This window comes from Hesperophylax consimilis, chromosome 6, assembly GCF_061612785.1.
Source record: "Hesperophylax consimilis isolate HC1 chromosome 6, BYU_Hcon_1.0, whole genome shotgun sequence".
In the NCBI taxonomy this organism is placed as follows: domain Eukaryota; kingdom Metazoa; phylum Arthropoda; class Insecta; order Trichoptera; family Limnephilidae; genus Hesperophylax; species Hesperophylax consimilis.
Genome location: NC_142841.1, coordinates 32103385 through 32130327, shown reverse-complemented (window position 1 = coordinate 32130327; position 26943 = coordinate 32103385). Strand labels below are relative to the sequence as shown.

Here is a 26943-nt window from a genome sequence, read left to right as displayed (position 1 = left end):
CGCAGGAGACCCGCCTTTAGGAACATGTAAAGCTGATTTGTCCCTGGCTAAACCTACAAGACATGGAATTATGTGATGTATTTGAGAATTATACATATCTATTCACATAAAGCTACTTGTTAATTTTATTTATTCATATTGAATATTTACAAAATTAAAAATTCCAATAACAAAGATACATTAAATTTATTATAAATATGTACATCGATTTTCAAGCTTCAATTATGTGCAAATATGCTTTCTCATCTGGATTAATTTTACAATTTCAAAATATTTTTGACAGACAATTTCATTATAATTATTACGCAAACTGGGTTTATTTTTTAATTAATCCAATAGTTGGTGCAATATTCAACCCCGATTTCAACGATTAAACAAGGTAGTTTTCAATGGGTAAATAAAATAATAAGAAGAAAAACAAACTTTGTTCAGTCAGGACAATAGAAAAAATAATAATAGAAGTTAAGTGGCAAAAGTTACCAAAAACTTTAAAAAGGCAATAATCAACAATGTCAAATTTAACGCATATCCATTTGGGGCTAAAATCAAATTATGTAGACTAATTACAAAAACCACGCTTAAGGTCCATAAATCCCTCCATACAGCATCCTCAAGGATTACATCCTGTGTGGAGTAATTATTCAACACCAAAAAAGGTTTACATATTTACCAATGTTTCTGGATAAACCTTGCCGATAATATTCATAATAATGTATGAGTATATTTCTATGGCATAATTAAAGTTTGAATATCAATAACATAGTAGAACACCGTTAATTCGAAATCCACGGGACATATTCATTGATTCGAATCCGAATGGTAATCCATGATAACATGAAATTTTGAAAAAAATTCAATTTCGCCGAAACGTAAGTTCCATAAAGAAAGCAGTCATGACGGCGTAAATCTAAATTTTCTGACATTATTTAAGAAAATAAAAAATTCTGGGGTTCTTTTCAACAAAAATTTAGAATTATGCATTTTTACGAATTTTCGGGGTATGAATTAACGAGGTTCTACTGTACGTTCACCCGCGAGAAAAAATGAAATGCATTAAAATATACTCACGGTGCTTTTGGTCAGCTGTGTTTGAGTGTTGATAAGTTTGGCTTTGTTCTCCGTCAGGTTGGTGGTGAGGGCAGTGGTAGTTATGGCGCTCTTGGCCTGCTTCTCCAGCAGCCGAGCATTCTCACTTTTGAGCTCCACCAGCCGACTCTCCGTGTCCAGACGCGCCTGCTCCGAGCGCTTCAGCTGGTTCATAAGTTTCTCCACATCCAGAAGGCCGCCCTTATAGCTGACGAGGGCTGGAGAACAATTTTATGTTTTGAAATTGAGGTAGGTAGATTTTAGTTTTCATTGTGTGCACAAACTCGAATTTGAGACCTTTGTAACTTTTCGTTCTAAATTATTATTGGTCCAGAGACATGGCCTGTTAAATGGAGCGTTCTTATCGTCCAATGTATATCAAATTCTTGCCACCAGGATTTCATAAAAAAAAAATCTTTGTGATTATTCAATGCATTGGCAGTTCCTGTGTTTTCTAAAAGTTTACGAAAATGCCGAAAAAGTAGGTAAAAAATGTTACATTATTTAGTATCTATGCAATGCTTGCAATATTTCTGACAGTTAAGGAATAAATTTTTTTTAATATTATTTGCAATAAATAAATTTACCAATAAATAAATTAAATCGTTTTCAATTCTCCGTTTTCACCTAGTAATTTCTATACTAATTTGTTTGATTTTAAGCACAAAACTTGCATAGTCAATAAACTATAATAAATGTTTATTTATTTATTGATTTTAAGTTTTTTTATATAGGTTTGGTATGTAAATATTTATAAATTTTATTTTTGTCCAGACAGCGACATTAGCGATACGCGCCGCGATTAGCTTGCGCAAACAACAGATCTTTTTCAGACAGGTGCTCGCAAACGTAGGGTTAATCAAGTCCAAGATCAGTACTCACAGCCATTCTCAGCAGTTTCCATTCTGGGCCTCTTTGATGGGGGCTCCGATGAGTCGCTCTGCAGATCCTCGGACCTGAATATGGGCAGCAGTTTCTTATTTCCGGCAGCCAATTCTGATAGGTCGGTCTCCTTCATGGCCACCTCGGGCACGGGGTTCTTCTCGGCTTCCAAGTCATCTTCTTTCGATTTGTCAGTGATGTGCCTGCAAATAGACCACAAGTGAGAATTCATTCTTTAGTCCTGCCAGTGGGTACTATGGCATCCCCAATTTTGTAAGGCCCAATGGAGCGGAGCGGGAAGGAGATGGGATGGATTTTTTCTGAAATTTATTGATGATATCGGCGAAAAAAGAATGACTATTTTACAAAAATTACTAGGTACCGTTGTTGTAAAGGTTTCTCGAAAATGCATTCATATTACCAGCGCCATCATTATTTACAGACGGCGCTGTAGGAAATGCAAAGAGACCTGTTTTCAGACTTCTGGGTATAGTATGAATTTTGCAAGTGGCCAGAGTTCATGCGAACGGATGAAACCATTTGTTTAATGTTTTTCATAATCTTTCTGTAATATTATATATTCCATATTGTTCAAAATACGTTGGTGGTGATATAAAAACATTAAGGTGGGATATTTTAAAAATATTTACGACTGACTAGCTGAAGTCCCCGATGTTGCACAGGTTTTAGTTTTTTTAACTCAGATGTAGACAGTGACCTTCCTCTCGTTTTGAAGGTTAAGTGTGCAAAATTTCATCAGTCTTTATATAAAACTGTAGGTATGTATAAAAATCACATACCTCGAAAAGAACAAAATTATTAACGATAGTGAATACGGATTCCTGCGGAACCGCTTGAACGGTGATCTTGGTGAGCGGTGCCTGGAACGTTACGGTGAAGCCCAAACGGTTGCACTGGACATTTCCAAGGCCTTTGACCGGGCTTGGCACCGAGGACTTTTCAACAAACAGCCTTCTTACAGATTTCACGCATCCTTGTGTACATGGATTGAGAGAAAAGTCAATTCAGACGGTTGCCGATAGTTTCACCTCTTCCTCACGCTCAATAAATGCTGGCGTCCCACAGGGATTGGTTCTGTCTCCAACTTTGTTTTTGTCGCGCATCAATGACCTTTTGTCGAGTGCACCAATTCATTGTTACTCGGATTGTTACCCAGCTCGGAGGGCTTTGAAGCAGAGAATGGACGGTCGAATTTAATGTTTTAAAGACCCGATCATGTCTAAAAGATATCGAAATAACAATCTAGTCTCCTTCAACGAAAGCAATCTTCGCAACATGCCTTCCATTGATATGCTTGGTGTAACTCTAAGTGACCAGTTCAGGCACAGAGGCTCCATCGAAGACAGAGTCAAGTTAGCCTCACAGAAGCTCGGTTTACTGTACAGGGCCCGCAGATACTGCAGATAGTACACAACTGCTAACCCTGTACAAATCGCAAGTGCGCCCTACTATTCAGCCTCAAAATTCCTGATAAAAACTCTTGCAATCTTTAGGGAACAGGCGTCAGGTAGGTATGCCGACCTTGTTCTACCGCTATTACAATGGAAGATGCTCCGAGGAACTAGCGTCATTCATACCTTCAGCACCATTGCATAATCAGGGAAACACACCAAATGCCCGCCCAGCATATGTACATGGTTGACATTTGTCACATGAGAATGGGTCGCTCCTACGACTCGTTCTTGAGTTCAACAGCTCGACTGTGGAACGATTTGCAGACCTGTGTTTCCTCCCTCCTACAATATGGGTCTTTTCAAGACCCAAGTTCACTCCTTCCTCTCCTCAAAAAGACCCTCCACACAGAATCCCCTGAGATGACATATGCGTGTGTGGAGTTAATGTAAAAAAAAAAAAGATCTGATCAGTGATATACGGAGGTCCGTAGTGACCCCCCTTTGAGTGATACAGTAGAACCTCGTTAATTCGAAATCCAGCGGACATCAAAAATCAAATTTCGAATTAACGAATTCCCACGTAATTCGAAATTTTATGAAAAGAAAAAAAAATAAAATACGCCGAAAATCGATTTTCTCGGCCGCCTCTTCAAATCCGGGTGGTATTTTAGTTGTAAATTCGTATTAATACCAATTATTTCTTTATTTTCGCGGTCGATTACCGTAGCGGCCGGCCCTGTAAATTCAGATATTCGCAATAAATTCGTAAAAAATGCTCTATATTTACGCGTAAATCGAGATTTTGCTGCCGATTTCGGTCGCGCCCTACCCTTTAAATTGAGATATTCGTAAAAATACGATATATTTCCGCGTAAATCAAGATTTCGCGGTAATTTTCTGTCGCGGCCGGCCCTTTATTTCAAATATCTGAATTTGAATTCGTAAAAATACGATATATTTCCGCGTAAATCGAGATTTCGCGGTATTTTTCTGTCGCGGCCAGCCCTTTATTTCAAATATCTGAATTTGAATTCGTATAAATACGATATATTTCCGCGTAAATCGAGATTTCGCGATAATTTTCTGTCGCGGCCGGCCCTTTATTTCAAATATCTGAATTTGAATTCGTAAAAATACGATATATTTCCGCGTAAAACGAGGATTCGCGGCCGTATTCCGTCGCGGCCGGCTCTTCAAATTCAGATATTCGAAATAAATTCAAAAAAATGTTATATATTTACGCGTAAATCGAGATTTCGCTGCCGATTTCGGTCGCGGCCTACCCTTTAAATTGAGATATTCGTAAAAATACGATATATTTCCGCGTAAATCGAGATTTCGCGATAATTTTCTGTCGCGGCCGGCCCTTTATTTCAAATATCTGAATTTGAATTCGTAAAAATACCATATATTTCCGCGTAAAACAAGGATTCGCGGCCGTAGGTATTCCGTCGCGGCCGGCTCTTCAAATTCAGATATTCGAAAGAAATTCATAAAAATGCTATATATTTACGCGTAAATCGAGATTTCGCTGCCGATTTCGGTCGCGGCCTACCCTTTAAATTGAGATATTCGTAAAAATACGATATTTTTCCGCGTAAATCGAGATTTCGCGGTAATTTTCTGTCGCGGCCGGCCCTTTATTTCAAATATCTGAATTTGAATTCGTAAAAATACGTTATATTTACGCGTAAATCGAAATTACGCGGCCGAGTTTCGTCGCGGCCGACCCTTTAAATGCAGATATTTGGCGTAAACTCGTAAAACTACGACATATATCCGCGTAAAATGTATTTTCTCGGCCCTTCAAACTCGGATATTCGAAATAAATTTGAAAAAAATACGACATTCCAGTGTAAATCGATTCAGATTTACAAAATAATAATACTAATTAGGACGATGTATAACCACGTAAAAATACATTTTTCGGCGTTTTACCGCCACGGCTGACTTTTAGATTCAGATTTACGAAATATTATGATTTATTTTCGCAAAAATCAAATTTTTTCGAATTACACGAACAAATTTTCGTGCGGGGACAAAAATAAATTTCGAATTACGAATTAACGAATTTCGAATTAAAAAAAATTTTGTATGAAAAAATTTTTCAGCGGAAATTTTTTTTGCGAAAATTTCGAATTACGCGTTTTTTCGAATTATCGGGGTTCGAATTAACGGGGTTCTACTGTATATGATTTTTACCTATAGGTATGTAAAGGTTAACCACCATAATCTCTACTGTCTCCAGATAAACAATATATATTAAAAAAATTACCTATAATAGAAGGAATCACTCCTGACCACCTTGGAGACCAACCTCCTGACTTGCGCCCTTGAAAGGTTCAAGCCCAGGGTGTACAGAAGTTCCTCCATGTCTTTCTCAAAGATGTAGCCGCAGTGGGTGGTGTCGAAGTACACAAAGGAGAGTAGCAGAGGGGCATCCTTGGTGATGAGCCGGGGCCGCTCCTTACGGTCTTTCTTATCACTGGTGGACCTCCTGTCCGAGTTATTGTCATCGTCAGCCAGCGGTGTGGAATCCTGTCACCAAACATGAATTAGTTTACATCTATTATACAATATTTTGACATGAACTGTATTTAACAATAAATTTTTATTTTTATATTATTTTTTAATATTATCATTTTATTTATTTTAGAAAAAATTATTTAAACACATAATTTTTTTTCAGTTGATATTGTCTAATAATAATGTAATATAATTGAATCTGAAAGTTAAAAAATGTAACTACAGTAGAACCTCGTTAATTCGAAATCCAGCGGACATCATAAATCAAATTTCGAATTAACGAATTCCCACGTAATTCGAAATATTATGACAAAAAAAAAAGGACAAAAATAAATTTCGAATTACGAATTAACGAATTTCGAATTAAAAAACTATTTTGTATGAAAAAAATTTTCTGTGGATATTTTTTGGGCGAAAATGTCGAATTACGCGTTTTTTTTTTTAAATTACGCATTTTTTCGAATTACGCGTTTTTTCAAATTATCGGGGTTTGAATTAACGGGGTTCTACTGTACCGTGCGACTGAAATCTAGCACGAAAGAGATGGCGTTAGAAAGTGAGAAGAAAGGACTATAAAGGAGTGAAAAATTGTCCAATGTCTCTTCTTCACAACCTGTTTTTCGAGATAATACGTTGTATAAATACAACTATTGACTATTATTCCGCCATCCCAATTTATAGTATAAAAAAATTATACAGTTACCTATTACAAAAAAAATATTCAAGTTGATCAATGAGTTATATTAAATAAGCACTCTTAGGACGGGTTCTTTCGGAGAATTTGAACAATTCTTCAAATTCCAAAGTTAATTTTCAAGTTCTGTCAAGCAACTAGCCTATAATGGTATAATAACAACAACAACAATATAATAATAACAACAACCTTTTTTACACAACTAGTAATAATACAAACGCTGCAGCCTATTCCCCTATTTCTCGCATCCTTCAAACATTCAACTCAATTCAAACAAGCACAAGTACCGATATATTTTTTGATTCTCTCCCTCTATTTAAGAAAAACTTTTTTAGCACACTAAATTCGCCAACATAACACATACAACCACACACGCACACGTACACGTACACACACACAAACACTCACACACACCTCTCTCCTTCACTAATTAACTTAACTTAAAAATGTAACTTAACCGTAAATGTATAATATACCTCCTATGTATATATGTCAGCGACATGTCATTGGTACCAATTATTATAGTAACTTTTATAACTTTGTAACTATTGTCATCTATGTAATTATGTACTGTTTATTTCTGCAATAAACAAAAATAAAATAAAAATAAAATAACAAAACTTGCATAGAAATTGAACAGCCATTTGTAAAAAGGACTAGTTATTCATAAGCAGATTTTAATTTCGAGGACTAAATAGTGATATTACAATGCGAGTTGCCTGTATACCGTCAGATTAATTTATTGACAAATCACAGAAAGGGAGATGGTCAGGCTACCTCCCCACTCTGCGCACTTGGTTTGTTTCCCATTCCCTGATGACCTGGTCTATTTTTAATTTGGATGTCTATGGATTACATTCCATTTGTGAGAATAATTAACATTTTCATGTTTGCATAATTATAAGCTGACGATTTTTTCAGTTACTCCTACCTTTTTATCATCCCTTTTTCTATCAGATTTCTTTTCTGCATCCTTCTTATCGAGATCCTTTTTGTCATCTCCCTTCTTATCTTCTTTCTTATCCTTGCTTTCGTCCTTATCCTTGCTATCATCTCCCTTGGTGTCCTTATCCTTGCTATCATCCCCCTTTTTATCCTTGTCCTTGCCCTCATCCTTCTTTTTGTCTTCCTTGGGCTTGTCAGGCAGTATGTAGAGGGCCTTGTAAATGTTGAAGCCGAAGTCTCTCATCAGCATCTCATTGAACAACTCGGCAAAAAGAGAAACCTACAAACAAAAATATGACACTTGCAAATAAATTTATGAAAGGCATAATTTATACAAGTTTTCAAGTACATAGTAAAAGAGCACTTACAACACACATATTTTTAAATACTTTTTAGCATAGTTTACATAATAATACTATATTATTCATATTACATATCTACAATTAAAAAAAAACCTTTATTTATGCTGGGCATAAATGGGACATGACAATAATTACGAAATGATCAATGAACTTGTATTTAAAAACATAATAAAGAATAAATAATATTGTAGTCTTGAAGGAAATATAATATTTCTCCAAGATTGTAGCGAAAAAAATAAGTAGTTAAGAGGAACGGCTGCGTGGTCATTTTCATACAAAAGAAAATTTTGTATTTCAAGCCAAAATATGAAAATACCCAACCGAACTGAATAATTTATTTTTTTAATAAAAATGTTCTATAAATATCCAGCAATATGAGCTATATTATTTGTTTGTGCTTTAAATTATAAAACATAGGCCATTAAAGAAAGAATTCGATTTTTCACGATTTTAGAGGCAACTTGGAAATTCTTTCAGAGTTAATACACAGTAGATAGTTATTAAAAAAATAATCTTGCCTAACTACTGTGATAATATAATGAAATATGCTTCCAACAGTCTGGAGCGAGTGGGACTATGACATCCCCAATTGAGGTATGCTGTGAACTCACCTCAAAAGAGTGCTCTTTGCTGTCTTCCTGCCTGTAGTCCAGCAGAAGGGAGAGGGTCATGACGGTGCAGTCGAACTTGCCAGACTTGGCCGTCCTGGAGGGGTGCACCATTATGTGAGGGTTCTCAGGGATCCCGGCCACGGCTTTGGTGATCAGCTTCTCCTTGTCGGCCAGCTTCTGCTTTTCCTCATCCAGCTGTAGATGGAAACATTATTAGTACAAAGTCAATTCTGTTTTTAAACAATTTAAAAATACAATGGTCAATAAAGCATAATGGTAATACAGTGAAATCTAGCAAAACTTGCAAAAATAGATCACACTGATCGTTCCTCTACGCAACGTTTTACCCCATTCATCGTTTAAATCACGCAGTTTTTTGTACATATTATAAACGATCAATTATTTTTAAAACATTTAAAAAAATATATTTCGTAGCTAAATGAAATGCTTGGTTTCGATTGACGGTATTATAAACAATGGCAGCCCCTGGCGCTAATTGCCTGGGTGTGAATTTTGGGTTTTAGTGTAGTTGTCAAACATTCAAATACAGTGGTGGTGCGCATGCAATATTTTTGATTCACCCTAGGTTTCGAGCGTTTGAAAAGGTGAAAAAAATGCGCATGCTTCAAAATATGTACTCTATAATATACAGTCGAACTTGTTCATGGCTGTAATGAGCAATTACAAAACGATATTTTAGTTCAACCATAGACATATGAATATTAGTAGACCTGCCCTAAGTGATTAAAAGCGTATTATTCCCCACTCCCCATACCGGTTCCATTGGAGCCGGCTGGGCTCGCGTATGGCTTCCCGTGAATCTTGAGAATGTGACGTCATCATTCTTGTTCGAACTAGCGTCGAGCTATGGTCGAGGCATTTTATGAAATAACACGGCAAAATAGTGGCTTGTGATATGAAAACTTGTAAAAATAGATGTGAAAAAGAGAATAAACCCAATTGTCGTATTACATTCCATATGTAAGCATCATTTTAAGCTTATTCACGTCGTATAATATGAATCAGTTGTAGAAACATATACTATCACATCGAGCCAACATTGGTCGAATGTAGCGATTCTCAAGTGTGCGCATCGTTGTTACTGGGAAGTAAATTATGAACACTTATAAAAGTGTCTTAACCCTTTCCTAACGGCTATGAGAAAAAAGTACAAAATTAATGGTTTTATATGAGATTCTTAATAATATGTTGTAAAGGAAACACATAAATTTTTTTAAGATTTTTATTTGCATTCTAGGTATTATTACTGTGACCTGGACTAATTTGTACCGTCAGGAACTTTGTGTATCATAGTAATGTGTATAATAGGAACTTTTAAAACATAGGTTTTTTTTTTAAACTAATTAAATCGTTAAATAAATATTAATAGTTATAAATAATTAAAAATGAATCTCGTGGTATTCAGTAAAGCAGTTTTTCTTTTCATTTAGACATAAGAATACATTGCAGTGAGAACATTTTGAGTGAGGCTTTGACTGTATCTTCTTGATGCTGCATACTTCGCATCTGCCTCTGTTTTCTACAAAAGTAGGCCAGTGTATGCCTCTGTTACCCAACCTAACATCTTTCAATGTCGAATAGTTTGCTTTGCGCCTCTTAGATGGGTCAGGGCTGGGTTGGTTTTCCCTCGATAACCTTTTTTTCTTGTCAAGAACTTTTTTTGTCATCAATCCTTGTGCAACTGACCGTCTAAACTCTTTTACAGAAGTCTTTTCAAGTATCAGCCCATGAACAACATATGCATTTACAAAAGCTATATCCAGAACTCCCCAAAACAATCTTTGCCACCATTTTGGAGACTTTTGGTCTACACAGTACAAGGCTCTCAATCTGTCAGCTGTATCTACACCGCCCATGTAAGAGTTGTAGTCTTTGATAGATTTTGGACAAGATACTGTCGATTTGGATCCATTTTTTTCTTTGCGAGTTACAGTTTCTTCTTCGTTGCCATGAAAATTCGAAGCAATGTTTACGACTTTGTTGTCCTTCCATTTCCAAAACCCGATGCCCAAACTAGAAAATCGATAGTCACATTCTCCACGTTTCAATTTAGAGTCAGCTAACAGATTGTTGGGTACACCCTTACGATTAACCCTCATTGTTCCACATCCGTAAGTTCTTTCAGTCTTCAGTTTCTCCAGTAGAGCTACCGATGTAAAAAAATTGTCGAAGTAAACTACTTTATCCTTCCCCCAGTCAGATTCTGTCAATTCCAAAACCACTCTTTCTCCTAAAGTGCAATCGGAAAATTTTGCATTCATTACTTCGTCTTTTCCTTGATAAATCATGAATTTTTTTATAAAACCTCTTTGGTCAGCCAGACACCATAGCTTATAGCCTCTCTTTATTGGTTTCATCGGAAGATATTGTTTCAAGACTGACCTTCCCTTGAATTTTATCATTGATTCATCAACACTCACTTCTCTCGTTCCGTGGTAGCACCCTTAAAATTGTTCGTTCAAAGCATCAACTATAGGTCTGATTTTGTATAGTTTGTCTTTGCAGTTAGGAAGCAGTTGAGAGTTATCATTGCAATGGAGGTTGGACAAAATAATTGCAAATCTATCTCTGGGCATGGTCTTGCTTACCAAAGGATTGTTCAAATCAGGGGCCGACGAAAAATGATCTGTCCATGAAGGTCTAGTATTGTAGGCCATGTAAAAGTTCATTCCAATAAAAGCCATCAGTTCTTCCTTTTTTAGGTTGAGGACCTTATCATGTTGGACTGCATATAAGTTACTTTGATATATAATTATATCCAGAATATCATCAATGAAAACTAAAAAAATATCGGTGGGTGTATTACATCCAGCAAAACATTCTTCGAACACACCCGTATTTGTAGAATATTCTGGAAGATAAGTTTCTAAATCGCGTTTTTTCCATTTACGATTCGGCTCAATATTCTTCTTCTTTTTAGATGGTATCAAAGCAACAGTTTCTGAAGAACCGGAGGGTAATTGACTTACTTCTCCATTTTCTTCTTCGATCTCATTTGTAACCTCAAGTTCAGCTTGATCTAAAGATTGTTCCAACGCTTCCTCGAAAATTTGATCAAACGTTCTAGATGTATGTAGTTGCATATTTTCAATATTTTCTTCGTCAGACAACTCCACATCTGAATTCGCATCGCAATCCGGAAGGTCTTCTAAAAGTAATGCTTCAATCAAAGCATTATTTTTTTAAATATCCATTTCGAAGACCTGAAAAAAGCGTAAAAAAATTGTACGGGACGATTGTATAAAAAAATTTATTTTTAAAATACCCACATGAGGTAAAAATTGCGAGGCGCATATGACGCCGTTCTATTTGTATAAAGAACATTAACTTTAAATTCAGTAAATTTAAATGATTCACCTCTTCAAGGCATATAAGAATCTAGTAAATCAAAAAAAAAATTTAAAAAAATGTTGTCTCATATGCATTCGTGGACTTGTTCGATATAAAAATAATAAATTTCACTCATGTCTCAAACAAATAAAGTATAACAAGAAGTTACTGACGGTACTTATTAGTCCTTAACGATTTTTCGGGTTATTCAAACACTAATAACTAGAATTATGCACTAAAAACACATTTACTACATAAACAAAACCTTAATTTCCAAGTGTAATAAACAATAATGGCACTTACCAAGTAATAACTATTTTTAAATATTTTCTAAAACAACAGCATGTCACCACGCATTACGGTCGTCGTTGCGAAGACTTATTATTTGCCCTACTTGGCGCCAAATCGCCGTATGTCAAATACTTTGCTGTTATTGGCTAGCTACACGGTACTAGAAAGTATCGTCAGGCTTAGCAAAGGTATAGACGATAATGCGGCATAGATTTTAGGCAGGAAATCAACAGGTACAAATTTGTACCGTGAGGAAGGAAAGGGTTAACTAAATACGTAAACAAAATATTCGACTCTGAAAATAGAAGAAATTTTTTTTTGCCGAATTTGGACTTTTCAAATTTGTTCATAACGTGGCGAGTAATTTGCGCTCCCATGTAAAAATGTCTATTCATTCAAAAGCAGATTTTACTTTTAAGAACTAAATGGTGATATTATAATGCGAGATGCCTATATACTGTCAGATTGATTTATTGACGAATCACAGTCAGCTTTACCCCCTTCGTTCTTCAACAGTTGATTTTACCCCTCACCTTTAATTTCTGGTCTATATATTCATATGTCTGTGTTGTCAACACATTTTCTGAATACCTTGAATGGAATAAGAAAATGGAATCTTATTCAAGAATTTTCAAACCCTCTACGGACGGATATATATTTTTATGGCACTATCTGTATAAGATTGTCAGCTATGTGAACATTTGCTATTCGTCGGGCACAATGTAAAATTATCATAAAATCAGCGAAAGTCATGCGAAATTTGAGTTTCGCAAATTTGTTCTCTTTTTTCAACATAACTTCAATTAACTAACTACAGTAGAACCCCGTTAATTCGAACCCCGATAATTCGAAAAAACGCGTAATTCGAAATTTTCACAAAAAAAATTTCCGCTGAAAAATTTTTTCATACAAAATTTTTTTTAATTCGAAATTCGTTAATTCGTAATTCGAAATTTATTTTTGTCCGCGCACAAAAATTTGTTTGTGTAATTCGAAAAAATTTGATTTTTGCGAAAATAAATCGTAATATTTCGTAAATCTGAATCTAAAAGTCAGCCGTGGCGGTAAAACGCCGAAAAATGTATTTTTACGTGGTTATACATCGTCCTAATTAGTATTATTATTTTGTAAATCTGAATCGATTTACACTGCAATGTCATATTTTTTCAAATTTATTTCGAATATCCGAGTTTAAAGGGCCGAGAAAATACATTTTACGCGGATATATGTCGTAGTTTTACGAGTTTACGCTAAATATCTGAATTTAAAGGGTCGGCCGCGACGAAACTCGGCCGCGTAATTTCGATTTACGCGGAAATATATCGTATTTTTACTAACTTTACTTCGAATATCCGAGTTGAAAAAATACGGCGCGACGGAAATCGGCCGAAAAATATCGATCCATGTCGAAATATGACATATTTTTACGAATTTACTTCAAATATCTGAACTTAAAAGGCCAGCCGCGACGAAAAACTGCCGACAAAATTCGATTTACGCGGAAATATATCATATTTTTACGAATTTATTTCGAATATCTGAATTTGAAGAGCTGGCCGCGACGGAATACGGCCGCGAATTCTCGTTTTACGCGGAAATATATCGTATTTTTACGAATTCAAATTCAGATATTTGAAATAAAGAGCCGGCCGCGACAGAAAATTACCGCGAAATCTCGATTTACGCGGAAATATGTCGTATTTTTACGAATATCTCAATTTAAAGGGTAGGCCGCGACCGAAATCGGCAGCGAAATCTCGATTTAGGCGTAAATATATAGCATTTTTGTGAATTTATTTCGAATATCTGAATTTGAAGAGCCGGCTGCGACGGAATACGGCCGCGAATCCTCGTTTTACGCGGAAATATGTCGTATTTTTACGAATTCAAATTCAGATATTTGAAATAAAGGGCCGGCCGCGACGGAAAATTACCGCGAAATCTCGATTTACGTGGAAATATATCGTATTTTTACGAATATCTCAATTTAAAGGGTAGGCCGCGACCGAAATCAGCAGCAAAATCTCGATTTACGCGTAAATATATAGCATTTTTACGAATTTATTGCGAATATCTGAATTTAAAGGGCCGCCCGCTACGGTAATCGACCGCGAAAATAAAGAAATAATTGGTATTAATACGAATTTACAACTAAAATACCACCCGGATTTGAAGAGGCGGCCGAGAAAATCGATTTTCGGCGTATTTTTTTTGTTTTTTTTTTTCATAAAATTTCGAATTACGTGGGAATTCGTTAATTCGAAATTTGATTTTTGATGTCCGCTGGATTTCGAATTAACGAGGTTCTACTGTAATTGTCAATTTAGTTTTAAAAACCAATAAATATGTTTATGAAGGTACCTAGATACGAGTACCTACAATAGAACAGAAGGTAATTTACTGCAGGGGGTAAATTTATGATAGTGATGCACAACTTTTTCAGCAGAGGGGGCAGCTTTGACTATTTTTCAAACAGGCCGCGACCTACAAGCTGATTTTATTTTTGTTTTCGTTGAGGGGTGGGGGTTGATAGCGATATTCATTTCGTGTTATGCAAACCAGTTCTTCAAATTTACAAATTTTAAATTAAATAAAACTCTATTGAAAAATGTTCTCAGCCAGGGTTTTCAAGAATTACCCCCAAACATTTAGATTTTCTCTATAGCCATATGAAATTGAAAAATGGGGCCACGGGTTGTGCATCACTGGTTTGTGACAAGTAAAATTGTACAGCCGAAAACCAAAATAATCCAGCAAGCTAGTAATTTATGACAAGTGCGATTTCGCAAGCGGTAGGTACAGTATGCACAAAGTAGTGATAATAAGATAGACAAATTTAGTGATATTTTTCTTGGAAGCCTTGAACCAGGTGATGTTAGTTATAATGCGTTGATTGTTTTGAAGATGAAATTGAGAAGCTGAATTGAGATTAAATTTGAGTAATAAAAGTGTATTTTTCTAATCATTGTTTTTATAAGTAATACATACCTATTCATATTTTGAAAACATACTGTACTTTTGCGAATACATATATTGATAGTAGAGGCAGGTAGGTAGGTACATATGACTTTAAAAAAACATAGTTTGGATATGACGATTAACGGCTATAAGGAGCAAATTTATTCGGTCCCCTCGTGCTCGTTATAACCAAGTTTGACTGTATGTACAACAATAAAGTTACAAACTAACATTACATATTTAAAATTGTTTATGGTATATTTATACCGTTGATATTAAATAAATAAATAAAATTTCAGATTAAGCTTTATAAATTAAAAAATTAAAAATTACAGTTATATAACAATATTTTTAATAAACACATTCGGTTAATTGTGAAATATGTATCGTGTTTAATAATATTAAACATTTAAGCATGTATGTAGCGTATTTTTCATTTCCCGCATTCATGGTTTTAATAGTAAAGGAATAAACAATAATAATTTTCGTACCTATTCAAACCCATCTCCCATTTCCAATAAAAAAAATAGTATACATATTGTATAGGGATAAACATATGAATCCTATAATTTCTATACCCGCTATATCCAATTTTTTGACAAAATGATCTGAGTATGACATCTTGTTCACATTTTTGCGAGCAACAAGAAGAGCCTAAAATTGAGTTTCAAAACCCTCCTTATCACGACCAAAAACCATGTTAAAACTGCGAGTGAGAAACCAAATCCGCTATATCATACAGAAAGTTACTACCAAAACGCGCTATATCGGATTCAACCAATCACAAGCAGTTATTTTGCCAAAATACAATATGGCCGCCGCTCTGACGCCACACTCGTGTGTCAAAATGATCTACACGTGTGTTTCTAAACCCGCCATGTCGGCTCAGTTGACTTTCAAAAGCCTCTATATCACGAAGTGAGTATCAAAATCCGCTTTATCCATTTTATTTATCGAAATTACTTAATTATTGCAAAACATATATAGAAAAATAAATGCTTTTCGAAATTTTATTACTCCAATTCATTATATAAAAAATTGTAATGCAATTACTTATGTACGCTAGAGATGTGACAGTTTTTTGCGGTTTTCGCCAAATCAATGAAAGTTGATATAGCAGGTATAGAAACTACACGACTCATATACTCTCACAGTACTCAGTGAAGTTTTCCCGCGTAAAAACAGAATTAAGTTTACAGTAGAACCTCGTTAGTTCGAAACCCACGGGAAATCAAAAACCAAATTTCAAATAAAAAAATTTCTGCATACCTAATTCGAAATTTTAAGAGAATTTTTTTTTAAATCTAAAAATCGAGGTCCATGGCTACCCTTTAAAATTTGAGTACATTCTTCGGAGTAAATTTGTAATAATATGACTATGGAATGAATATTTTTATGGAAAAATGGCGTTATTATTTTCTTTTTTGTTTATTATCCTTATAATTTATAGTTACGTTGATTAAAATACATAAAACTTGTTGTCTTTTAATTGAAATACCTTATAACATATAAAGTTATTTGACTAATATGTGCTAACTACAGTAAAATAAAATGTTTAACAGCCAATATCTCAGAACACACTTTGATGTAGAGCAGCATTGTTTAGATGTGGTTACCACATAAATAAGTAAGAAATAACAAAGCCAAGACAGAGTCCAAACTAATAAGAGTGACAAAACAAGAAAACCAAATACAAGATGCGTAAAATAATACAATGTTCTTACCTTGACTTCCTCCACTGGGGGCTCATCCTCAATGGTAATGACTTCGGCAACATCTTCCACTTCATCCTCCACTTCCATCTCCTCCCCAGACTTCTCCTTGGCTTCCTCGCGCTTGAGAACCTTGTTCAGACGAGCTATCAGCTGGGACTTCAGACCTAGAAGAAGGAACTTCTCATTAAATAAGGAGTTCAATAATTGTCAAATCGGTATTCTGTTCACCCGTGGTGCCAATGTCCCGTCTTGGTGAGAAGCAGGCTCAGATACATGGAAAGGCATGTTGTCAAACCAGGAAACATAGCTAAGTACCCAGTGACAACCCCAATGAACTTTATTAAGACGATGCAATGCGAATCAATGCAAAATCATGTGTTTTTGGTTTGAAAATTTGATCGGTTAGAAATATTGTAGACGCTTTGATTAATTACTGCAAGTCGAACCTATCATGGCCTCGGGAAGTAATCGAGTAAAAAGTAAGTATCAGACCTATAAAAAATATGTTCAAGTTCAAATTCTCCTACTTAGGAATTTCTTATCAAATGTAATTTTATTGCGTAATATGGAAAATTAAGTTCTTTACAAAATAATCGAAAACATTTTAATATCTGTGCCGGAATTTGTAACTGAGAATTTCAACCTTATGCCATCTACTGAAGGACTTAGATCGTATCGGTTAGTATCCGCCCAATTTCCCAGCGAATGGAGATGTCTCTGACTGCATGACGCTTCGCTCAGTGAAAAATATCCTTGTCGAATAACAAAATAGCGTTAGGCTAGCAATAACTAGTCTCGGCTGAATTTTAAATATTGTGCGCTTTGAAAGACAAAATCGACACTCAGTGGTCAAATTTTAAGAAATCGTAAATAATAATAAAATATTAATTTTCCATATAAATTTACTTTAAACAACTTATTTAGCATTACTGTTTGAACTACCACATTAATTTAATAATAATAATTGGACAATTTGTATAGCGACGTTTTTGTGAAAAATCACCTCAACGGTGCTGTACAATTTATTAAGAGTTCCTAGGCTCTTTAATCCTTTGATGTGATTTTTTAAATTCCGCTATTTTATGAAATTATTTTTAACATCCACATAGTTATATCAAATACTTATAGAAGAGGTTAAATATTAATGTATGTATATATTATTAATTAGACATTACATATTATGTAAAATGAGCTAAATAAAGTAATTACGTGTTTTTAATTTTTTCCCCTTTGACTGCTAAAAAAATTATTTGTTGGTTGGGAACTGCCTCGGACACTAGAAGTGCGGTATGTGTATAAGTGTAGGTCTATTTACATTCATGCATCATCTCATACATAATCTGTTTAGGGGCTTTGGGCTTTATAGCAAAGTTGCTTGTAAATAACTAACTAACCATCACGCCGTTTCCGTTGCGTAGGCAGAGAGGACGGAACTCAAACAACTCAGTCTAGGTACACACTTCTTGCCTCATTCACATTCGTGCATCGTCTCATACATACTCTTCTATTATTATGACTATGGCCAGACTCAATTATCTGTTGATTCGAAATTTTACAAAAAAAAATAAAGACTCCGAAAATCGAGTTCCTCGGCCGTCCCTTCAAATTAGGGAAGTATCTTTGGAGTAAATTCGTAATAATATGAATTATTCCCGTGTAAATCGAATTTTCGATTAAATTCAGATATTTAGCGTAAATTTGTAAAAATACATATATTTCTGCGTAAATCGATATTTCGCGCCCGATTACCGTCGCGGCCGGCCCTTTACATTTGGATATTTGATGTAAATTCGTAAAAATGCGATATATTTCTGTGTAAATCGAGTGTCGCGGCCGATTTCCATTGCAGCCCGCCTTTAAAACTCATACATTTGAGGTAAATTCATAATATGATATATTTCCGCATTAAACGATTTCCATCGTGGCTGACTTTTTAAGTGCAGGTATTTGGTTGAAATTCGTAAAAATAAGACATATTTCCGCGTAAAATGAATTTTCTCAACACTTCATTTTACGCGGAAATATTTCTATTCCGCGTAAACATTAAAAATTAATTAAATTAAATTAAATAAACCATTTTGTATAAAAAAAAAAATTTCTGGAAATTTCGAATTATGCATTTTTTCGAAATATCGGAGCTGAAGAGCGTGATGCAGGAAGGATGTTTACACGCTTTCTTTTTATTGGTTGTTAAGTCTCGTCAAGTCTTTTCAAGTATTCTATAATTCTTCGTAAAGGGGCATGGCCCCACTGATTTAAAAAATTTCAATGGCTAGTGAACTGCCTTAAAGGGACTGAGGCACTGTCAGGGGAATAAGGTTAACAAATTGGTCTAAGATCTGAGTGCTTATCTCTTCTATGATAAATGTATTGGATGAAAACAGTCTATACACTTTAAGCGTTTGAAATAATATATATCTGGTTGTTGGTTTACCTTTAGTGCTGATATTCCTGGCCCACAGTTCTTTACGCAGATCTGCGACAGACATAACCTTCGTGTCCAGCTCAGAATACAGCGTGGGTTCCTTCTTCGTAGTATCCAAGACATTAGGTTTGTCAGCCTGCAAGCACACAAGAAAAGCGTTAGAAACACGGCCAAACAAAAGGGCGGTAGCATTACCCTTGTTGAATTTCTCCAGTTAATAATTGACAGTGGACTAAGTAAAATGGGGTAATTTGTCACTCTTCTCCATTGTTGCAGTTAGCATCGTAAGATTGATAAATCCAAAAAATGACTAAAAAAAGCATGTGATTTTTGCCAAACATGTAGGAAGTGCAGAGGTCCACTGCCTGGTCCAATCGACATTTCCTGCGGCAAGGTTGGGTTCAGGTTCTGTCTGGCATCGGGTTGGTTGTTTGTTTGTTGGTTGGGTCTGCCTCGGTTGGATGATTGCTTGTTTGTTTGTTGGGGGTGTTGGGGGTAAGAGGATGGATGGAGCAGTGCCTGGTCCACGCTGACGGCAGGCGTCGGGCGGGCTGCGTAGCTCGGGACCAGCGCGTCCCACTCCAGCCGGGTGGGCAGGCAGCTCCAGACGTCGGGAACATATACCACCACTGTCTCTACGCGCGCTGGGACCACTCGCCCGCGGTGCACGGACTCTGCGCGCCGGTAGTAGAGCTCCACAAAGCGGTACCTGTGTGTACGGGAAGTCAACTGTAATACATACATTCGGCCTGCAGGTCTCAGATCAGCACTATCAACACACTCAATGCTACATATCCCGCGCTAAAGGTTATATCATCCATAGCGTCTGATACCCACAATGTGACAACAACTAAATATTGTTCAGTATTCAAATTGGCAGGAATGTAATGAAATGATATGTGAAACATCACGGATGTTCACGAAATCACCTTAAGGGTGTTGAGGATTTGTGTAAAATCACCTCAAAGGGTGTGAGAGGTATGTATAACATCACCTTAAGGGTGTATGCAGTTCGTGTAACGTCACCTTGGGAGTCTGTACAATATCACCCCTTAATAACATTGAGAAATTTAATCCAGCTCTACAAAAGCACCTCTAAAAGATTTAAAAAAATAGAATAGTTACAAAGCGTTCGTGTTGACAAAATCATCTCACATTCAGGGTATTAGACACTAAGCGACGGAATGATATAGAATACATAAATCCGGCACCAAAACTGGCAGCACATTCATTTGTATTAAACTGAGTGGACAGTCGCTCGTCATCTAGCGAAGTTCCCCGTGCCCCACGATCTCGTCTATCTAGGCATTCTTTATCTATGGACTATAGAATCATATAATAAATTCACCAAATTAATTATCACTAATAAATAAATCCCAGCAAATGGATGCCGGGAATATTTTTAGTTCAGGATTGTATCTGCTAATTCATATCCAGCAATCAGTGTGTCAATACCATCTATAAATACAATGTAAAGAAGAAAAATAAATAATAATGTATTATGTCACACAAACCTTTGTCCTGTTGCAAATATTTTATATAAAATAAAGATAAAATAAAACGTACCACCACTGCACTGGTAATGGTAAATATCTGTTGGTTCAAAATCGTGTTTTAGTAGTCACAGAGAGAGGTCGTACGTGACGTGATAGTTCTAGTATCTTCTGCCATTTTCGTTTTTATACTAAATGTGTAAGAAGGAAGACGACGGTTGTCAATGTTTTCAATTGATTAATTAATGGTTGTTAACAGATCGATTGTCATCTCTAATGCACGGACGCAATCTAGGCATGCTGAGCCTGCTCTAAGGAGCTAGCAGCATTAACCCCCGGTGCACAGTGAACTCGATGGACACGAGCGGAACACCCATTCAAAATTGATATTGGCCTCACGATAACGGGTCGTTTCTCCAAATAGTTTTTGAGTAAGTCAGCTGGTATTTTTACTCCTTTATATAATCTGCGCTTCTTCCCGCATTAATAAATCCCTTCTTACAGCCCCTTCCTTAACCCGCATCACAACCCTGCCCAACCGGGCGGCGACATAATTCCCCTGCCTTTACACCGTACAGACAAGGGTGTTCTTGTGAGGTCACATAAAAATCAAAAAATTAAATGATGTACATACAACCTCTCACTGGGACTACTTTACTTGGATGTTTTACCACCACAATGGTGATAACAAATAAAATATATAATATGAATTGTTTTGAAATTAATCTGTACATTGTAAAAAAAAATATATACATATTTGCTAATTGTAGAATAATAATTTGGTATTATCTTTTCTAATTTTATTCAGATTTGAATTTACATATTATTGTAAGGTTCATCATACTTCAAAATCAACATAACAAAACCCAGATTAGCAAAGAAAAAATAACAAATTTCTAAATTTAATATAAATTTAAATATACAAATTAATTTCCCGAGACAGAATGTTAGGTCCTCTAACTACCCTAGGACTTCTGTGTCGTGTTTAAATGTCACAACTAAGAATTTAATTGCATAATGTAAAATTTAATAATCAAATTATAAAGTTTCAAAACGCAAACCAGAGTGGACAATAAACTTGACTGCATAAAAGACTTACCATTGAGTGCAATTCGATAAATCGATTCCAGTGTGAGCCTTGCAAGTTCTGATAGCCGTTTTAATGAGTACGGTGGGGTCAGTGGCCGGGTTGGCCCCGTCCAGACTGGGGCTCCAGGGCCCCCCGATGGCCATTGTCTCGTTCTTACCCCGCAGCCCAACCAAGAAGCTGATCAGCCGGGTGGGGTGGATGAATTCACGCTCGTCTTTGGATTTTTCTTCAGTGGCCATGGCGCAGCATTTGCGGTAGAGTTCGTCGAGGGATGGCATGCTGAGGAGCATAACCTAAGTGGGCAGAGATATACATTATTAATACGGATAACACTAGTATAAGTGTCAGGATTCAGCCAGTTACAGCCGTTGTGGAAGCCATTTGGATTATTGTTAACATCATTCAAGGGCTGGCATTAATACGGATAACACTAGTATAAGTGTCAGGATTCGCACTTTCTAAAATTTTGTGCAACATTAAAACTAGTTACAGCCGTTGTGGAAGCCATTTGGATTATTGTTGACATCATTCAAGGGCTGGCATTAGAGATGATTGATATCTGAAATTGGGGTTTAGTTATATTAATGTCGGTGCAAACCGCAACTATATCTGGTAATTTTGATTTTGTGGGAGGGGTGGGCGTCAGATACCATAATAATTCCATCTGAATCTGTGGATTTCTGTTGTTTCTGCGGTTGCTGTGGCGGGGTTGGAGGTTCTGGACTTCTTCAAAGGACTGCATTATGTGAATGTGGACAAGTTCTAACCACAGAGTACATTATTAAAGATTGCCCACTCTACCAGTTCCCCTGGGGGGCACAGCAGCGCTGCACACAAGATCATATTAAATTTACCTTGGCACTGAACAAGTAGTCAACATCGGAAGGCTCCAGCACCGTATCATTGGCGATGGGATTGTCTATGTCCTTGGGCATGACATGGAACAGGCACGGCTTGTTCAGCGTGAAGGGCGAGTTGGGGGGGAAGGCGTCCACCCAGCGGAACTGCGTGTTGAAGAAGTCCGAGGGGATGTAGAGGTTGGTGTAGCGACGGCGGATGGCAAGAACGTCTGCTTCCGGACTAAAAAAAAGAAACGTTATCAATCGCATTTCAAAAATTCTCTTTTCACAGTAGTAACTTGTTAATCAAAAAAATACTGCAGCACCTTCGAACGCAGGTGCTTCAGTACTACCATTCAAAGCACAAAGTGGACACAATGGATAACGACTCGGTTGTTTCATTTGTGGTATAGCTAAATCAGTTATTATAACCAATAATCATTCGGTTGTCTGATTGAGAGTTACTACAGCTGACTGCACTCAAAATTCGGAACTCAGAAGGTTTAACATCATAGAATGAAGATAAAAATATAAAGTTTTAGCTTAATTGCCATAATATGTCTTTGGCTTGACAATGCTATGAAATAACCAGGTCAAATATTTCATATAATAATCCATGCAAATAGAAAAACTATTAAGTGCATTAGAATCAAGACATAACAAACATTACTGTCACAATGAGAAATATTATATTCTGGTAAGTAGCAATGAAGAACGTGGGTAGTACACAATAATTTTGCTATCTAATTTAAGATTTATAAATAAATATTATCTTCAGAATCAAATGGGACTGTGTTGGCCAAGTGGAATGAGTAATGGCTAACAGTCATAACTCAAAGCAGAATCCAATGTTCCAGAATACAAACATAAACAGAGGTCACCTACAACATATTACGAAGCCACATGAGGAGCAAAACTAGAGATATTTGAGGAGGGTCCATATCAGTGGCGGTTCGTGGGGTTGAAGAGTGGGGAGGCAAAAATATTACATATATATACCAACATACCACATTAGCGGAAGACAAAATCAATGCGATGATCTTTCATGGCAGCAGAATAATCGGTGATTTAATCTTATGGCAAAGTAATCCTACTGCCACAACATGCGCACGTGCCCAGTATGGTGGTATAGAAAAATCCAAAACAAAAAAAAAACTATCAAATGAAAAAAGAAAAAAAATCGTTAAAAGATATATCGTCGCTGTTAAATCAAACCGGCATATGTGCAAAAATGGAGCTTTTGAGTTATTGGTGTCAAAAAATTTCTTTTTTCCCTTCTATTCTTATGTCGAACCGGCATGTCGTATAGTTGAATAAAAATCTGTCAGATGGCGTTGGGCCGGTATGCATTTACGCGGGAATCGCCATTTTTTTAGCAGAAGACAGACCTATTCCGCAATACGCCAGTTGCTTCAAAACTTTCAAGGGGGAAATGCGTCCATCATCTAAGTAAAACTGAATTATCTCACAATAGTACATTTTTATTATTACCCAGATATGACTTATTGGCAGATAATCCGGTTTGCACTTAACAAAAGCGTTTATAGCAGCCTCAACTAAAACAAACCGGCATATATGCCAAAATGTCTGACCCGGGTAAAATTTCTCCCGGTTAAAAAAATAAATTAAAATAGGCAAATTTAATAAAAAAACTTTAGCAAACTGAAAGATGCGAAACTGCGGTGAGGAATACGAGTCTAAAACCCGTGAGTATATCGATGGCGGAAAATCTATCGCCGATCACAGAGATTATCTAAAAGAAAGAAAGGAGTCAAACCTTGCAGGAATCAGCTACTACCAGTAGAGGTTTTTTCAAGTCATACAAACTTTCACACCGAAGAAAGATCAGTGTGATGTTTGTCTCATTTACCAAAATACGACAGAATATGAGAATCATATTCTAGAAAAGGACTTGTCCAGACTGGAAAAGGAGAATGACAATAAAGACACAGATTCAACCATCGTAGCAGTATAGAATCTACAGGCAGTGCTGTCATATCCGCAGGGTGAGACGTCTTCCTACTACTACATTTCAAAGCTAGCCGTTTACAATTTAACAATTGCTGAACTGAAAGGCGACAAAACAGTAAATTGTTACACTTAGGATGAGACACAGGGAAAAATAAGCGTTATTGAGATTGGGAGCTGTGTGCTGAAATGACTGCAACATTTAAATGACAAAGCTGACTGTTCAATAGACGTTGTCTTTTACAAAGATAATTGTTGTGGACAACAAAAAAATAGCTTTGTAATGGCAATGTACAAATATACTGTTACAACATTAAAAAACATAAAATCTATCACACCCAAAACTAGGTGGATTCGGCTCACTCAACCGATGAAAAATAAGTTAAAAGAGCACTCCGAAGCGGACCGATATACTTACCTTCCCAATACGCCATGGCCATGAAAACGGCAAAGAAAAATGGCAAGCCTTACCTGGTTCATGAGTTGAGTCATGAAGACTTTTTGATATGAAAGCTCTGAAGGACCCCCAGGTAATTTTACCCATTTTGGACATTCGAATGTTTCAAGTAATTATAGACGACGGCAACTTTTACTTCAAAACATCCTACGGATCACATGCCTGGGAGGAGGCGAAGAAAAGGAATAAACGGGGCAATGGGAGCGTGAATCCTGTTCTGATGCAAGTTTATTCCAAGAGACCATTGATGAGAAGAAGAAAAATGGTATCCTAAAGTTAGTTACCGCCGGGATAATACCGTCAATTTATTCAGATTTCCATAAACGATTGGGAAACTTTGAAGTTACCAGCAAAGGGAAGAGCAGTATTATGTCAATTGTTTATGAAAAAATTGTGAAGCAATAAATTATTTTTTCATTGACAACATTATCTTTTTTTTAAACGTAAAACAGGTTCCAAAAGAAGAAGCCACTGTGACACAAAAGCAAATATTACACTGATTTTAAAGCCATACTGGCATATCTGCATTTTACTCTTCTTTTTTTTTTATAAGCAATTTTCGATTTATTTGCAACTACTACTTCAATAAGCAGTATTCATCTAAATTTTATTCATTCATAAGGTGGCTTTGAGGTGAACCAAACGGACGTTAAAAGGAAAATATCATCTCTGGCGAAAAACAAGCATTTTGCAGATATGCCGGTTTGATTTCACAGCCACGATATGTAAGAATCTTTTTTCCACCCCTTTCCCCTCTATATTTTTTAGGGGCGGCACAGCCTCACTGCACGAACATGCCTCATTGCATGAAAGTGCCTCATTGGCTAATATTAAAAGCTGAATGTCAGAAAGCTGAATAATAATAATAAAATGGCATTTATATAGCGCAGTTTAGTGTCATTTCACTTCAAGTGCGCTTAACTATAACAAACTTAAAAACGGTAATTCAGTATTAGTGGTCATGTTCTTAAAATTAATCCAACAGTGTGCCTTACCCAATACAGATCTAATATTATAACACTAAATACACTGTTTATACAAAGTGATGACAAAACCTAGAATAACAATAACAGCAGGACAGGACAAAACAAGAATATTAAAACAAAATATAAAACAGGAGGCAGTTTGTGCTCAGAAATGAGAATCTTCTGAGCATACATTTTAAAAAGGTAGAATAAGGAGGCAACCGAAACCAAACAATTACCGGAAGTTTTAGAATATGGCTTATTATAAAATATTGAAAAGAAGTTAAGGCGATGCCCTACGTAGTAATTTCAAATCATGTGTTTTTGGTTTGAAATTTTGGTCGCCTAGAAATGTTTCAGATGCTTCAATTAAATACTGCGAGTAGAATACATCGTGGCCTTTGAAATAATGGAGTATTTTTTAGATAAGTCTTTTTATAAGCCCAGAAAAAAATCATGTATAGGCCTATGAAAACTTCTTTAAAGTTCAAAATCTCCTACTTACGAACCCATTTTCGGTTATGGTTTTATTGTATGATGTGACAAATTAAGTGATTTATAAAATTATTGAAAAATTTTTTAATATTTGTGCCTGAACATCCACAAAATAAAATAAAAGGCTTTTCTGATTTGACGAATACTAACATCTAGATCTGCTGACCTTAGAGTAAGCTGTCTATTGCTTAAGTTTTGTCAGACACATAGTTCCGATATATAGGCTGGCGCCATTCCTTGCAATGCTTTGTAGGTCATTAAGCAGATCTCAAACTCTTTTCTTTCAGGGCACCGAAGCCAAAGAAGGCGATCCCTTAGAAGTGAGGTTATACGACAATACTTAGATTCACCAAAAAATCATTCTCACCGCAGCAA

At 36.1% G+C, this 26943-nt stretch overlaps 1 protein-coding gene across 1 annotated transcript in view; it reads right to left on the bottom strand.

Annotated features, from left to right (window-relative positions):
- The window catches only part of LOC149423204 (cell division cycle and apoptosis regulator protein 1-like), a 34016-nt gene that overhangs the window by 3639 nt on the left and 3434 nt on the right, over window positions 1–26943 (bottom strand). Inside the window, exons 4-13 of the mRNA XM_089632563.1 lie at window positions 22699–22924; window positions 21854–22137; window positions 19781–19970; window positions 19271–19397; window positions 16846–17000; window positions 8522–8716; window positions 7535–7828; window positions 5659–5921; window positions 1969–2171; window positions 1069–1304 (exon numbers count right to left, since the gene is read on the bottom strand). Coding sequence (XP_089488689.1) covers window positions 1069–1304; window positions 1969–2171; window positions 5659–5921; window positions 7535–7828; window positions 8522–8716; window positions 16846–17000; window positions 19271–19397; window positions 19781–19970; window positions 21854–22137; window positions 22699–22924 — 2173 coding nt within the window. The remainder of the gene's footprint in view (window positions 1–1068; window positions 1305–1968; window positions 2172–5658; window positions 5922–7534; window positions 7829–8521; window positions 8717–16845; window positions 17001–19270; window positions 19398–19780; window positions 19971–21853; window positions 22138–22698; window positions 22925–26943) is intronic.